The sequence below is a fragment of the Clupea harengus genome, chromosome 4 (genome assembly GCF_900700415.2).
Source record: "Clupea harengus chromosome 4, Ch_v2.0.2, whole genome shotgun sequence".
NCBI lineage: Eukaryota > Metazoa > Chordata > Actinopteri > Clupeiformes > Clupeidae > Clupea > Clupea harengus.
In genome coordinates, this window is record NC_045155.1 from 6,991,710 (window position 1) to 7,007,080 (window position 15,371).

Below are 15,371 nucleotides of genomic sequence, written 5' to 3' on the forward strand. Positions count from 1 at the left end.
AATCTTCTCCCTAAATCAACAGGAGGCTCTGCGGTGATTTCCAGCAGAGCTCTATCCAAATAAAAATAGACATTCAAATGCTTAACTGAACACTGCACTGCACCAAGACTGGGTTAATACATTATAATGATAAAATAGTACATTTTAAAGAAAATGAATGTTAAATGTTGAAAGTTCAATGAAATCACGAAGACGCACAACTCCAGATGCAGTGTAAGTTGAATATTAACCACGTATTAAGAGTCCTATATTATGGTCATAGATTCTTAGCATGGCTATGTTTAGGAAGTCATCGGTGACACCATGTGACTGTAGGTAAACACGGAACTATCTTGTGTGGCCCAGCCTGAACTCTGTATCTGAAGCTAACGGGTCGTGCAATCGCTCAGTCCATAAACTGGCCGATGCAACACACATGTTATGCCTTTGAGGAGTGAACCGTGGATATAGGTAAGACCTGGCTAATTGGTTGGGTTAAGCAATAGTTAACACGGTGACAAGGACGAATTGTAGCCCAAGTGTTTAGAGCACGCTAAAATAGGCTATCGCTAGCTTCATTGATTTAGCTATTTCTCTTAGCGTTTGCGCTCAACGTTGCTTTGATGTGCAACCAGATGACGATAGCAAAAAATCCTACGTTATAGTTAAGGCAAAAATGGTTCGACTGTAGCTTTTTTAGTGGCATACTATTACCGAGTAATGTAAACTTCCTTTGAGTATATAATAACGTTGCTTCTATGATTTCTATTCAAGTATCGTTAACAAAGAATGTATTGTCAATGAGGTTCCTTATGTGTTAACGTTACCAGCTAGCTAGCTAGCTAACGTACTAATTAGCTACTGCATACAGAGGGACCACCATTGCAAAGGAATCTTATTTATATATTTATAGCTATATGTATAATTAGCTTCACAGCGTTGTCTTCAGAAATTGATGACTCACAGTTGATATTGTCTGGTAGGCTAAAGGCATTCTCGCTGCTTACAGGTAAACAGCTGAGACGACACCGCACCCGCTACAGGCATCCCGAGAACACACATATTTTAATCAATGGAGAATGGAGACTGGGACTATATGGTAAGGTGGCGTATGGGATCATCTCCAGACAAACGTTCATCAATAAATGTACTACCAAAATGCACCATCTATGCTCCTAAACGTAGCATAATATGATCTCCTAACATTTCAGTACATGTTTTACACTTTGGAAAACATTTCAATGTGCCTTAAGAATTACATCTTTATTTTGGGGGATCTGAGAGCATTTCTAAAGAATCATTTCTTATTTATTGTCTACATGTATCTTCCTTTTGTCTTCTGCATTTACAATTCTTGAAAAGAGGCTCTTGGTGACATGTCTGCCTCCTTTTTTGCCTGTTAACTAGATGACCAAACCAGTCACCTTAAATGTTGGTGGGCACCTGTACACCACCACCATGTCCACTCTTCAGCGCTACCCAGACTCCATGCTGGGTGCCATGTTCTGTGGAGACCTGCCCACAACACGAGACTCACAAGGAAACTACTTCATTGATCGTGACGGGACCCTCTTTCATTACATCCTGAACTTTCTGCGCACGTCAGAGCTCACCCTCCCCATCGACTTCATGAAGACGGACCTCCTGCATAAAGAGGCAGACTTCTACCAGATAGAGCCTTTGATCCAGTGTCTGAACAATCCCAAGCCGCCTTACCCATTGGACACCTTTGAACAGGTGGGCTGTTTATAATTTTGTTCTAGGGGTTTTTGTGTTTTTAACCAAAGAAAATGCGTATGACCGTATCTACAGAAGGTTCTGGGTGGTACAAAAAAAATGGGGCTGTGAAAGTCTAGTTATGTATAGTCTTATATGTGTCTGCACTTATAATTCTTAAAGAGAAGCTTGTGGTGACGTGACTTTTGTCTGTTTGTCTAGATGACCAAACCCGTCACCTTAAATGTTGGTGGACAAGTGTACTCGACCAGCATGTCCACCCTTCAGCGTTATCCAGACTCCATGCTGGGTGGTATGTTCCGTGGAGACCTGCCCACAACACGAGATGCAGAAGGCAACTACTTCATCGATCGTGACGGAACACTGTTCCGTTATATCCTGAACTTCCTGCGCGCGTCGGAGCTCATCCTCCCTATCAACTTCACGGAGATGGATCTCCTGCGAAAAGAGGCAGACTTCTATCAGATCGAACCTTTGATCCAGTCTCTGAACGATCCCAAGCCGCTGTACTCGTTGGACACCTATGAACAGGTGGATTGTGCTGTTAGAATTACATATTTATTAGGGGGGGTTCTTGGAGCATTATTTTTACCACAAAACTGGAGGTAGTAATTTCTAAAGAAGGTTCTAGATTGTACAAAAAAGAATGGCGCTGTGACACTCTTGTCAGTTATAGTTTACATGTTTCTTCTGTCTTCTATTTTTGCGCTTCTTGAAGAGAAGTTTATGGTGGCATGTCTTTCTTATACTGTTTTTGTCTGTTGTCTAGATGACCAAACCAGTCACCTTAAATGTTGGTGGGCACCTGTACACCACCACCCTGTCCACCCTTCAGCGCTACCCAGACTCCATGCTGGGTGCCATGTTCCGTGGAGACCTGCCCACAACACGAGATGTGCAAGGAAACTACTTCATCGATCGCGACGGGACACTTTTCCGTTTCATCCTGAACTTTCTGCGCACGTCAGAGCTGATTCGCCCTGTCAGCTTCACAGAGATGGACCTCCTGCGAAAAGAGGCAGACTTCTATCAGGTCGAGCCTTTGATCCAGTGTCTAAATGATCCCAAGCCTCCCTACCCACTGGACACCTATGAACAGACGGTGGAACTCTCCAGCACACGCAAGCTGTCAAAGTACTCAAACCCAGTGGCAGTGATCATCACACAGGTCACTGTCACCACCAAGGTCCACTCACTGTTGGAGGGCATCTCCAACAACTTCACCAAGTGGAACAAGCACATGATGGACACCCGAGACTGCCAGGTGTCCTTCACTTTTGGACCGTGTGACTACCACCAAGAGGTGGCCCTCAGGGTTCACCTCATGGACTACATCACGAAGCAAGGCTTCACTATCAGAAACACACGCGTGCATCACATGAGCGAGCGGGCCAATGAGAACACAGTGGAGCATAACTGGACTTTCTGCAGGCCAGCATATAAAGTAGAGGACTAATGTCACCATGACCTGTGGGCAAAATAAAGATGTCCACAAAAGCCAAGCTATCATGGAAGTTATTTGTGTTGAATATATGTACAAATTCTTGACGGACCACAGTTGCATCAGGTATGGTTAGGTAGAAAAAGACACCAAACATAGAACATTATCTGTTGTTTGCATTACCTGTACCATATGTTGTGACTTTGGAAGTTGTTAATAACCTATCTTGATGGCATCACGTGTATCCAGAATTACGATGTTTCCAAACCATTGTACCCTCTTCTTCTCTGCCTGGTATTTCCTCGCCTTTTGTGTAGTAAGTGGTAAACTGTCAAATAGGATGAACTGAAAAGAGAACCAAGTGAGAGGGTCCAGAGAGAACCTTTTTGCTAGTTATGGTGTACAGGAGCTGGTTTTAAATATTTAAACCCTACATTGTTTTACCATAACTACTTCTCCTGGTAAGTTATTCCTAAGTAGGGAAGGACTATGGCTTCAAATCACTTGGAGTGCAGTGTTAGATCATGCCAACATTTAAATAATTTTAGTTATTTGTGACACCTATGCTTAAATGGTAACATGGAATGTTTTTTGTCAGGATGTGTCAAATGAAATGCTAGAAAGTACATCATGCAATGTAAAAGAAAGCAGTATTGCATATTGGCTATATGTACACATAGCCTTTATATTGAAATAAATGAAAGAGATTTGTCACAACTGATCCGGTTGTTATTGGTGGTTTTATAACATATTGTACTCCTTACAGATGCTGCATTAGCAAAGTTTTACGAATACTTTGAATCCATTTTCACTCGGCTTAAAGGTCCAGTCTGTGATTCTAATCAAGGACACAGCAAATAGCTTATCTAAGTCCTGTAGCACTCTGTTCACTGTGTGCGCTTAAAAAAAGGAAAAAACTTAGTTCTGTCTCTGTAAATGGGAAGCAAACATAGCGGCTCAGGCCGGGCCAAAACCAATCTATATGTGTCATTGCAGTCCAGTAACATCAGCACAATTGGCAAGGTGGCCGATTAATTTAAACATAGCCTTTGTGTTTGCAGTGAGACCTTGTGCTGTAACCTGATCAGTACTTCATGAACATACAAAGAAGCTTTGCTCTCAACATGAGTCATTTGAAGAGTCTTGCACTCTTGACTGGTAACCTTTGCAAACAGTATGCTTTTCTGGAACAACTACATAACTGGTTTATTGTGACTGGCGAAAGAAAATAATCTCATTTGGGGATTTCTTATAATGGTTCTTTGAAACTCCAAATTGCCTATCCCCCAAATCTTACTTTTATGTTTAGAATTTGGGAACTTGGACACTGCCAGTGGTATCTTTTAACACAAGATGTTATCAGTTCTTGGTGACAAAATAGGACTAAAGACACCATTACTTGACATATGTTTGTAGCTCACCTTGGTACATTCATTCTCCATAAACCTGTATGTACAGAGTGGTCATTTGATAATTACACATCAGTCATGTCTAAGAATTTCACAATCACCTTGATTGTGTTTTGTATTTACTATGGCTGCTTTATTTATGTAAAGCTGAATTTTGACACAGTAGGCTACTTATGTGGCTGGGGCCATATGGGATTTGGCTGGCCACCTCTGCTATCATCCACCTGTTGTCATGCGGTTGACATGGTTAGGGTAATGTGTATAGAATGTTTTTCTGAGTGGCTCTCGATCCAGTATATAGTTCAGGGGCTGGACAATGAGGAATGCTTTTTTTTCCCCCAGATCACTAGAGAAACTGGACGAAACCATCGAGAATGTCTCCCCTCTCATCCATGTGTTGGTAAACTCCGCTGTCTTGGCCAATGAGAACGTAGGTCGCCATTTTATATTATGTCAGGAAGCAGTCGTAGAGGGCATGAAAGGACCGAGCAGCAGTTCAGCATGAAAAGTTATAACACCGATATTTTGTTAATTTTCCTTCTGAACTAAAAACCCAGACATGTTTCGAAAGAGTCGAAACTTGAAATATGTTCTCAATCTTGTGCCGGGCAAGCGGCAAATTGGAATATATAGATTCCTACCCATTTTTTTCTGCATAGGAGGAGTAATGGAGTGGATCATGATAAACGTGAGAATTGGAAGAGAGACGTTTTGTAAGTATGTCAGTAGTCAGAAACGTTGTTATTCGTGTTGCTAAAGAAAATGCCTCCGCAGTGTGTTACAGGAATAGTGCTCATAAACAGAATGATAACCAACCTCAAAGATGAAGACATCTGTCATCATCACTTACTTTGTACACACAGGTGTCAAGCTATCCGTCACTTTTGTTTGTCCCCAGCTTAGGTTCCATTAACTTCAATTCACTCTATTTGAACTAATGTCCTTATTCACGCCGTTGGTATAATGCATACACCATTGCACTTGTATAATACACTACCACAGCTGAAAGATGTACACGAAGAATGAACAAAATCTATGGACGCAATTCAGATAAATATTCGTTTAAAACCCCGCCCCTGTCTAGAGCTCAGACTGTGACATTCATCTCCCTATTTAATGCGTACTCCATAGCACTTTTATAATACATTTACACAACTGAAAGAGATGCATCATACATTTCCATGACAGCATGCCTTGGGTGAAACGTATCCACTGTTTGTAGTACTGGTTATTTGGGAAGTTAGACCCGATGTCAGAAACTTACTCCTGACGGTACCTGGATGCGGCAGTAACATCATTTGTAGTAGCTACAGCGATTTGTACTGTAGAAATTTAGAAAAACTAAAACTTGCAGCACCGAAGTGCCAAACACAAAAAGAAAATGCAAAATAAAATAAAACTTGTGGTCCTGAGATGCACATACAGCACACAAAAACAAACACCTGCAGCTCTGAAGTGCAAAACACAAACACACACACAAAGAAGACAGAAAAACAAAACAACAAAAACGAGCAGTCCTGAGGTGCAAATGCAGCCACATTTTTTGTAGAAATACGTCATCAGCTGCACTTCAGGGTTGCAAGTTTTTGTGTTTGTATGCTGCATCTGCTCCTCATGACCACCGCTTTTTGTCTATGCTGCATCTGCACTCTTTTTTGTTTGTTGTTTTGCACTTCAGTGCCACTGTATCATTGTCTGTCTAATGAGTCTCATTCAGAAACATGTGGAACCTCTCATGCAACGGATTTGAAGCACACCTGTATTGTAGAAGCAGTGCTTACTTGCTAGAAAAAAATATCTATGAGCAGTATTTAACAATTGTGGTTTACCAGATTGTAAACTGCTTTAGCTCGTCTTGTAGACTATGAATGTAACGCTGCCATCTTGTGCAATGTTTCTGTAAACGAACTACATACCAGCATTACTTAGTTTGTTGGTATAACGCAATTTTTTCCCAAGTCTTAACTCAGTGTTAACCCTGCAGTACCAGTTTCATGCCAGGAAGATCACATTGACCAGCATGGCCATATTGAGCTGACTCAAAACCAGAACAATGTCCAAAGCCGTGTTAAGAAGTCTTTCAGTGAATTTATTTCAGGGTTTATGTGCATCTTATTCCTGTTTAAGGCATTTCTAGCCATACATTGGTTTATATAATAAAATGTTTGTAGCAGAAAATAACAGGGCTAGATCTTAACAGATTTAAATTTTTTCCTTCAGATGATGTGTACAGAAGAAAGCAATCAGAAAGAGCTTATGAAGGGAAGACTGAGGAGGAAAGGATTCACACAGGGCCGTCATCGGGTGAAAAGCACTGAGGCTGTTGCTATCCTGACGTGTGCTTTGCACAGACTCTGGATATCCTGGAGGACTTGCTTTTGACTTCAGGTCTCTGCACCATGACATTTGTTCGCTGCTGTGGATTATATTAATTTTGAACGAATTGTAAGTCATTGTCTTGCTTTGTACAAAGTTAGCAGTCCATTGGATTGTTTTAGTGTTCACTGTACAACTGTACTGTCTGCCAGTGCCTGTTTTCATGGCACTTCAACATTTGAGTTTGGACGAAGGCTGATGGGGAATTCAACACTGGGGTTCAACAACTTTAAAGAAATTTGAAAAGTTATTTCTGGTGTTTTGTCATTATTGTGGTGATGATTGTTTACACATCATACCCGTGCCTTTTGTAGGTGTGGAACGAGTGACCCCAACAAAGATGGGAGGTAAAAGCGCTTGGTAGCTTCTGGTCTCCCTCTGGTCAGTGTGATAACTTTCATCTTTAGGTTTGTAGCAGAAAATAAATTAACATCTCTATGTAGCCATGAAGTATTTTTCAAGATTATTTTAGGAAGTAGCATAGCTTTTGTGTTGGTAGAAAGAAATGGTCTTGCTGAGCCGGATGTCTTGCCGAGCCAGATGTTTATAATACTATATCTGGAGACAACCAAGAGGGGATTTGGCTTGAATGTTGATAGGTATGATTGGAATTTTTAGTTTTTTTATAAAAAAAAAAATGTCTAGTTTACTTCAGACATCTACTTTCATCACACAGCGCCAAAGGTGCATCCGATTCTGCAAGACTAGATATAGAAGACATTTATGTGGTAGATGGTAATCATTTCTGTGTGCTTTCTTGGATTGTCAAAAAGTATTGTCTGTATATTTTAAAGGACAAGAGTAGACATTTTTTAAGACACTTCAAGTTTTTATTTAACATGAACCAAGGAATAGAGCTCCTGGTTAGCATACATGTCTCCAGGGTCACCTCAACAACTAAACCCAAATTATATGTCCTTTCAGTGAAGCCACAGTACTGGTTAAAAAAAATATATGGTTAAAATAAAAATTTAAATGTAAAAGATACAGTTCTGTGAATTGTCTTAGCGGGTAACAGTAATACAAATAAAACCAACATCAAAGACTTCAGGAGTGATGTCGAGGCCTCTGTTGTCAAGACAACCAACAGACTCCGGTCCTTATTGGCAGTTTTCCATATCACTGACCATCGCTAAGGCCACATCCCAAAGACACTGGAAATAAACTTATAAAGGAGTGTCTTGCCAAAGATTAGTAGTTGCTATTTCAAGTTGTACAAAGTCACCTGCTTATACACATGCTATTTCAACCTATAGCACATAATGGAAAGACTAATACTCGTAAATCAACATGCTTACTTTCAATATGTCATATTTTGATAACTGAGAAGGAGAAATCTCCTGATTTCAATCATGTTATCACTCTGTGACCATTTTCATTAATTTTCATGTTTTTATTCCCTCAAAACAATACTTACATTGACACCGATCCTACCTAGAATGTCTCAGTTACCCTCTCTCTTCCCTTCTGTATAACCTGGTCACTAGTATAGTCCGAATGGCAGAGATCTTAGACAGATGAAGCTTTGCGGGTACTTGGCCAGGTCAACAGGATTGTTCTCCAGCCGAATCTCTTCCAGGTTGTATCTGATGTAGTGTGTGTTGTTGCCCTTGCAGAATGTCTCGTCAGTCATGGAGGATATGTTGTTGTTCTGCAGCCCAAAAGAAAATATGCTCAAAGTCAGTCTGAATTTTATTACCCATCAGTTTTTTTTTTTTTTAAAGGTAGTCTTTCATAGACTGCCGATATGGGCCATAGAAAGATGCACAGTAAGTAGTGCTGATCACACCTGTAGATGCACGATTCGTAGAGACTCTGGCAGCTGAGGGATTGCTTCGATTTCATTATTGCTCAAGTAGAGGTACGCCAATTTGGTCAGTTTCTGCATGTTAGAAAGTGTATTGTTAGCATGAGCTTTTGTGACACTCATCACCAATACAAGATACCTACACTGGGATTCGTACCCTCACTTCCAGGTGACCTTACCTTAAAAGCTGTTGCCTTCAGACCTTTTGTTTTCAGCAAATTGAAACCGGCATTAAATGCCGTGAGTTTTGCTGGCAACATTGGCAGCTTGGATAGTCTGTTTTGAGCCAGTGTGAGCTCTTCCAGGTTATCAAGCTTTGAGAATGCTCCATCCTCGATGTCGGAAATGAGATTGCCTGTCAGGTCGATTCTTCTCAGAGTAGCTACAGTTAAAAGAAAAAATGTTTTAGGATTAAAAAGAAACTGACTAAAATGGTCAATGTTACCTTTGGTATGTTTGAGTTTGTATTAGAGTGTTGGGTCACCAATATCAGCAAAGTCTTTATTGGTTATCCTGGTAATCTTGTTGTAGCGTGCATAGAGATATGCTGTTTCCTTTGGCAGTGCAGGCACGGTTGTCATGTCAGGAGTGACCTCTTCACAGTACACCGATCCAGTCAGACACACACAGAGCAGGCAAGTTGGAAGCTCTAAAGTCAAGCATGTGAATGATAAAGGTGTCAAAAAACACCAACGATGAAATCAATCAATATCTTCAGATTTTGCAGTGTTACAGCAAGTGACACTGTTTTATTATGTACTAGATCATGACAAATTGAAACAAAATTGCATGTGTAATGCATTTAAACTGGAAGTTCAAAATGGCAATAATATCAAGGTCTCCTTGAAGCCCAGAGGGAGTTGACTGCCAAGTGTCTTTTTGCACAGAGTTCCTATTCATTGATATGAAAGTGAATGGTTTTCTAGTTATAGACATTGCACTCGATACTCTGAGACTGCGACGTTGAGGGGATGGTTTTCATTTAAAATTGTGTTCAATGGCAGTAATAAGGCATAGTAGAACTGGAGCAAGAACATACCCTCATCTCTTTTCTGAGCTCCACCTGAGTCTTGGTCCAGATCATCTGGGATATCATAATCTGTAGCTGTCACAACCTTTTTCTGTTTAATATGATCAGAGAGGGGGGATTAATCACACCAGTGGAACACTAAATGCTTAAAAGACCTTTAGCAAGAATCTAAATTAGAACATGCTGCCCCAATACTGTGAATATGCACTGCGGTATTGATACTCACTTAAATCTAATGTATAATATATATTTCTATAAAGAAATATGTAAAAGAGCGGATTTTTGGCTTTTAATCAGTCAGTAAGTATAGTCAGCATAATCTTTGCCTTTCCCCTTTGGTAATCTGTTCTTGTGGTTTAGTTCCCATAATATTTCCACGCTGGATGTTTTGCAGACATTTTCCATCTTTGCAGCTGCAAATTTTTAGGTGAACAATCATGTGATACGCAATTCAGTTAAAACAACAGCCAAAACAGACAGCTCAAGCCACAAAACAAAAGGAAAGCTTTGTAACATACATGCTTATGTTTCTTTTACAGTAAAGTCAGTATTCTAACACATGATATTTCTCTTTCATTCCCCACTGATTGTAATGGTTCAAGCGATCTTTGCTAAATGGAATTGACAAGTTCAACACAAAGTACTGTAAAAGCCCAAATATAATGTTTCACATAAAAGCAAACAACAAATACAAAATCTCTACCTTTGGTTTTTTGGCTTCCATGAAGACTCTGTTGTTGAATAATAGTTCTTCCTTGTTTGTCACGAGAGCCACATCTTTACGTTGATTGGGCTTCGGAGCACTTTTTTCCCTTGCAAACAGCTGGGAAGTGCACAGGAATATAACGGAGAAGAACAGGAGCTTTAGGTCCATCATCGTCGGCAGGAGCTGTGAGTCTGTGAGGAGACTGGGCAGTGCCGCAGCTCAGAAGGGAAATGAGAACCTCCTAACAGGTTCCCTGGACCAGAACAGTTGAGTAACAGTTTACGAAATCGGTCTTAACCCCCTGTGTGCCGTCTTGTGTGCAGGGTGCAGGACTAATGGAATGCACATATTACTGCTGTGGTGTTCACCAAGATAGGTCTATAACTTGTTGTGCTAGGAGCAAAGGTCTCAGTTTTAGTATCGTTTTAGAAAATGTGGTGTGACATTGCCATCTTAAAACGTAAACAAACCATAAAGTATGTGATATATTGAGGTTCATGTTAGGACATTAGAGTTTGGGCTCCTAGTGCCCCCACCTGAAACCACTTCTAGCAAAGTGGAAATATTGATGCAAGAATTTGACATTTTAATTATGCATAGACAATACAGAGGGGAAAATATAGACATGAAACGAGTGAAAGTTAGCAGTGGAAATGTAGAACTGAGTCAAACAGGAAATTATCATTTGGACAGGAATTTTGGACGGGATATGTTTGTGTTGAGTAGAAGTAAATGGGAAGTTTGTTCTGGTTTCCATTGAAGAGGATATTTTAGTCCATGCTGGCACAGAACTGACAGGCAGATCTCAGTTAATGTCTGCACATCCCCATACCACAGTTCTACATTTGAAATTGAGAGCATTTCACACAGACATATTTGAGAACCTACCATTTCAGAGACAATAAAAAGGAAGTCCTTACTGAATGTCCTAGCTTTAAAGACCCCCTGACCCTCCCCCACTACCCTCGTCCTCAGTGAGTCACCTTGGAAACGGCTGTGTGCTCCTCGCCATACTTTCCATAGTAGTAAAAGCATAATATAAGTTTCAGATAAAATGTCTTTCATAGAAAATGCAAACATGGCATTCACCAAACGTGTTTCACATTTGCTTTTATTGGGGCTTTATGGAGGAACCTGATGGCCTCTCTGGGACTGAATAATATCACTTAATATCTTAAACAGAAGGCCTCGCTGTGTCCTCTCTCTGTGAGTGGCTCAACAAAACAAAAAAAAGGGCAAAATCAAGGGAACAATTCATGAAAACACCCCAAAGTCTCATTCCGATGTCTCATTCCGACATTAGTCCAAAATAAATCACATTCTCACTGGCTGAATGCTTTTTAATGTTCTCCACACTTCACTACTTTTTTATGTCTGCCAAACACATACACACACACACAAAATACAACTGCCAAAATACAAACATTAACCAAACATTATAGGCACTGGCGATACTAAAGACAGGTAATAATTGCTTACTTAAATATATTGGATGCTTTCTGGTCTTAAGTATTCTCCTCATACCAGCAGCTGTGTACTACATCTTTCATAGTCCCATGTAAATGTTTTTAGCAGATGTTTCAGAGTACTTGAGAGCCAAACTTGACGAGACATTCACATCTGACAATATCTGAATATGAGAAGATTTGGTCCAGGGACATTAGCAGACAGACAGGTGCTTTGGCCAAGGGAAAAGATAAACCACACATGTTAAATCTTACCGTATCTGAAATTTCACTTGGACATATTGACCAAATTCCTTTAGAGCTGGCCGACCATTTAAAAACCCCTGTGTTGTCTGATTTTGATGCAGTCTTTTGGAAGAGTCTCAGCTAAAGTGGTTGATCCTCAGTTTATTACATATTGTTTTTTCACAAACTAATTGTAGATATGTGTTATGCCCCCATCTGTCTGTGTCTGTTTTGAAAATACTTCATATTCCTAAATACAAAATCGATTTTTGAAAAGACTGCACAGCTGCTTTGGAGCACATATGAAATGGACCCACTTCTGCTCTGTGATTTTTGAGGGGGGCGAATTTTAGATTTTGAGTTTAATATTAGTTTAAATACACTGCATATATCTCAGCCATCACAAAAGAGTTTCATGCACCTGGTTGTTGCCAGATTAGGTCTTCCCAACGTTCCCACGGCCTTCTGTGAATTGTATAATGCTTCCCTCTAGAGGAATATATAGGAATTACTATATACGATTAATTTCAATGAGATGAGCTAGATCTCCAGAAAATCAAGCCACAGATGAAAATTTACTAGAAAAAACTGTCAGATTTAAGAGTGGATTACAGATGTTTGCCTTCTGTGGTTCTTTCTTTCTCTGTGGGCAGATTTTCTAATAATCTTGGAATCGTACAAGCACATTTGATATGGAAGAGCCTGACCATATTTTACGTTTATATTTATATTCAAGCCAGATGATGGAAGATAACACACTCTGCCCTAGTAGGCCTTGTCGTTGTCAGACTGTTGTCTGTTTGAGTTTGGACTTCTGCTGACCTACATTTCAAAGCTGCTAGCTTAATCTACAGACCGGAGCCTATGCTCCTCGGTGAGGACGCCTGTCGAGTCCCTACTGCAATATAAAAAGAATAAAATAAACGTTCACTGAAATAAAAGCGTTTTTATTATAAATACACAAAATAGTTCATTTCTAATTTGTAAAACAATGTCAAGACTGCATCGTGTACAGTAGCCTATACAAGACACATTCACATGTCATGAAATAACCAAACATAAGGTAAAAAAAAAAAAAAACACTACATCGTGTGATTTTAAAAACATCAAATGCAAGCAGATTTCTTGTGCGGAAAAAGTGAAAAAGTGAAAATAAGATATAGGCCTATTAGCTTGAAACAGCCATTATGTTATATGACTTGGAAGGGCTTGTTCGTCCAATTCTGAGTCCATTCTTACAACTAACAAAGTCCGTCGAGTCTGGTGTTGGTGGTGTTGATTCATAGAGGACACAAATGGAGCCATCTTCTCCAATACGATATGACACCTCGAAGGGATCGACCCACAGCGTTAATTCCCTGGGAAGTAAGGAGAAAAGTTGCTCGACTGTGAGCCCGATGGTGCAAGCCGCTCTGCCGATCACTGGGTCCATTTTATGATTGATTCTGATGCATCGGTAACCAGATCCTTTGCACGGCGCTTGGGGAAACCAGTGATGCTGATAGTGATCTGAAACGTGAGCAATAGACTTACATTTTAGCACAATATGGTCAGTTTGCTAGCCACATCCTTGAAGACACTAACGTCCATAATCAACATTTACCTCCAGAGATTTCCTACTTACCGCCCAGAGCTTCCTCCAGCGCCAAACTGAATTGCTCCAACTGGTGTTCGGATAGTAATCCAGTGGTTCTTAGCAATCTGGCGACAAAGCTCGCTGCTGCTGAAACTTCCGTTTTCATTTTTATTTTCAGATGTTTCTCATCGGGTGCTGATGTACTTTGTTGACCTGCAACGTTGAAAATGGGCCTAGGCATTATAAAGGAGAACTGCATTTGAATCACCTCTGTGTAAACCACAGTAGAAGTACCGCGGGCCCAGCAACGCTCATACCTTTATGTTGTGTCCACTTTGATTGTAGATCGGGGTACCGTCAGCCTGGTCGATGGATTCGCCTTAATGTATCAGATCGCAAAGGGGCAGAAATTGACGTGGTTATATTCAGAGAAAAAAGAAATACCGCGCGTTTTAAGAAACAAAAACAACTTCTAGCGCTCGACAGGCCTTTCCAGTGTTAAGAACCTTGACTGGCTGGTAAACATTTGGCAACGTCACAAAGCCTATCACGCTACGTCATATAGGGATACGTCATAATAGTGGTTCTAGTATACATTCCCTCCTAGCTGCTAGGCTGTTTGGTGTTCACCTACGATGAAGACTGGGTCCACTAATATAGGCTCAAACGACATTAACAATATTAATAATCACTAAACGTTTACACCACATTGTTACCGACACCGCGCGAAAACACAAGCTAAGAAAACTACTGTCAAAGATCGCGAATGTAGCCCAAACGTAGCCTCTATAGACTTGCAGAGCTTTTTTTAGTGACTCCAGATTCTGTGGAGCATGCAGGTGACTGGGGAGTTACAGATGATCTGTAAGCCGTATTAACTACGGTGGACAGCTTGTTTTTTAATCAGAGCATAGAGATGAAGTGCCTTTAGGTCCATTTAGTAAGTGAGTGAATTTCCATGGATTAAAAGACAGAAGGTTGTGTACAGTTCGTTGCATGCCAGTTTATGCCCTTCACAGGAGACTGGCCAGTGTTCTTCAGTGTTCAACATTAAATAGAAATGTTAAAATGTCCTCTGGAGTAGAAGAGCCACAGTTTCAGTTAGGGATGGTTAGTGAACTTGAAGCTGATTCTGATATGTTAAGTATAGGAGAAGTTAGAGTCGAAATTCCAGATTTTGGTGGGCATGTTATGTTTTTGTTCTGAAGAAACTGCTTGATTGGGACTTATCCTGATTTTGCATTTATTACGGACTATAGCAGCAGCAAAAGCATTGTGTATTGTGTTTAATGTCATGACAATGTGTACAGTGTTTGATTTTAACTGTTTCAAAAACATTATTAACACTACTAGTATTGATAAACATGTTTATAGATTAATTTTGTTTTATATGAATTTCCATCATCCAACATAGAAGAAAGCAACATAACAGTACCATAAAAGCATAACAATATGCTAGTATTGCTTGTCTAAATCTGCACATATGAATTGATCGTAAAAGTATTATCTGCCAAGTTAAGATGATTAAACAAACTTTTTTTTCAAAGCCTTGTGTAACGGAGTTGAAAAATCCGTTTAACTATATAATATATGAGTTTCGCCATAATTCAGTTGTAAAT

At 40.1% G+C, this 15,371-nt stretch overlaps 4 protein-coding genes across 5 annotated transcripts; 2 read left to right on the forward strand and 2 right to left on the reverse strand.

Moving 5' to 3' along the window:
- Positions 1-21: 21 nt before the first annotated feature.
- kctd6b (potassium channel tetramerization domain containing 6b) lies at positions 22-3,878 on the forward strand. 2 transcript variants are annotated; one of them, XM_012816690.2, is made up of 5 exons: positions 22-450; positions 989-1,078; positions 1,387-1,716; positions 1,918-2,247; positions 2,486-3,878. In XM_012816690.2, exons 2-5 carry the CDS (start codon positions 1,052-1,054, stop codon positions 3,170-3,172), a joined length of 1,374 nt encoding a protein of 457 aa, XP_012672144.2. In that variant the 5' UTR covers positions 22-450; positions 989-1,051; the 3' UTR covers positions 3,173-3,878. The 2 variants fall into 2 exon arrangements, with proteins under 2 accessions (XP_012672144.2, XP_031421799.1); XM_031565939.2 differs by lacking the exon at positions 22-450 and adding an exon at positions 484-658.
- A 1,104-nt stretch (positions 3,879-4,982) lies between these two features.
- Positions 4,983-7,192, forward strand: LOC105890645 (small integral membrane protein 4). The gene is made up of 2 exons (XM_012816706.3): positions 4,983-5,279; positions 6,787-7,192. The coding sequence occupies exons 1-2, from the start codon at positions 5,126-5,128 to the stop codon at positions 6,882-6,884; spliced, it is 252 nt and encodes an 83-aa protein (XP_012672160.1). The 5' UTR covers positions 4,983-5,125; the 3' UTR covers positions 6,885-7,192.
- Positions 7,193-7,750: 558 nt separating this feature from the next.
- On the reverse strand, positions 7,751-12,972 carry ognb (osteoglycin, paralog b). Its single transcript, XM_012816698.3, has 6 exons — positions 10,483-12,972; positions 9,789-9,870; positions 9,234-9,398; positions 8,929-9,131; positions 8,732-8,824; positions 7,751-8,593 (listed from the first exon to the last, which is right to left on the reverse strand). The coding sequence occupies exons 1-6, from the start codon at positions 10,654-10,656 to the stop codon at positions 8,426-8,428; spliced, it is 885 nt and encodes a 294-aa protein (XP_012672152.1). The 5' UTR covers positions 10,657-12,972; the 3' UTR covers positions 7,751-8,425.
- Positions 12,973-13,107: 135 nt separating this feature from the next.
- LOC105890644 (protein BTG1-like) lies at positions 13,108-15,262 on the reverse strand. The gene is made up of 3 exons (XM_012816705.3): positions 14,070-15,262; positions 13,801-13,965; positions 13,108-13,685 (listed from the first exon to the last, which is right to left on the reverse strand). The coding sequence occupies exons 2-3, from the start codon at positions 13,916-13,918 to the stop codon at positions 13,345-13,347; spliced, it is 459 nt and encodes a 152-aa protein (XP_012672159.1). The 5' UTR covers positions 13,919-13,965; positions 14,070-15,262; the 3' UTR covers positions 13,108-13,344.
- Positions 15,263-15,371: the final 109 nt, after the last annotated feature.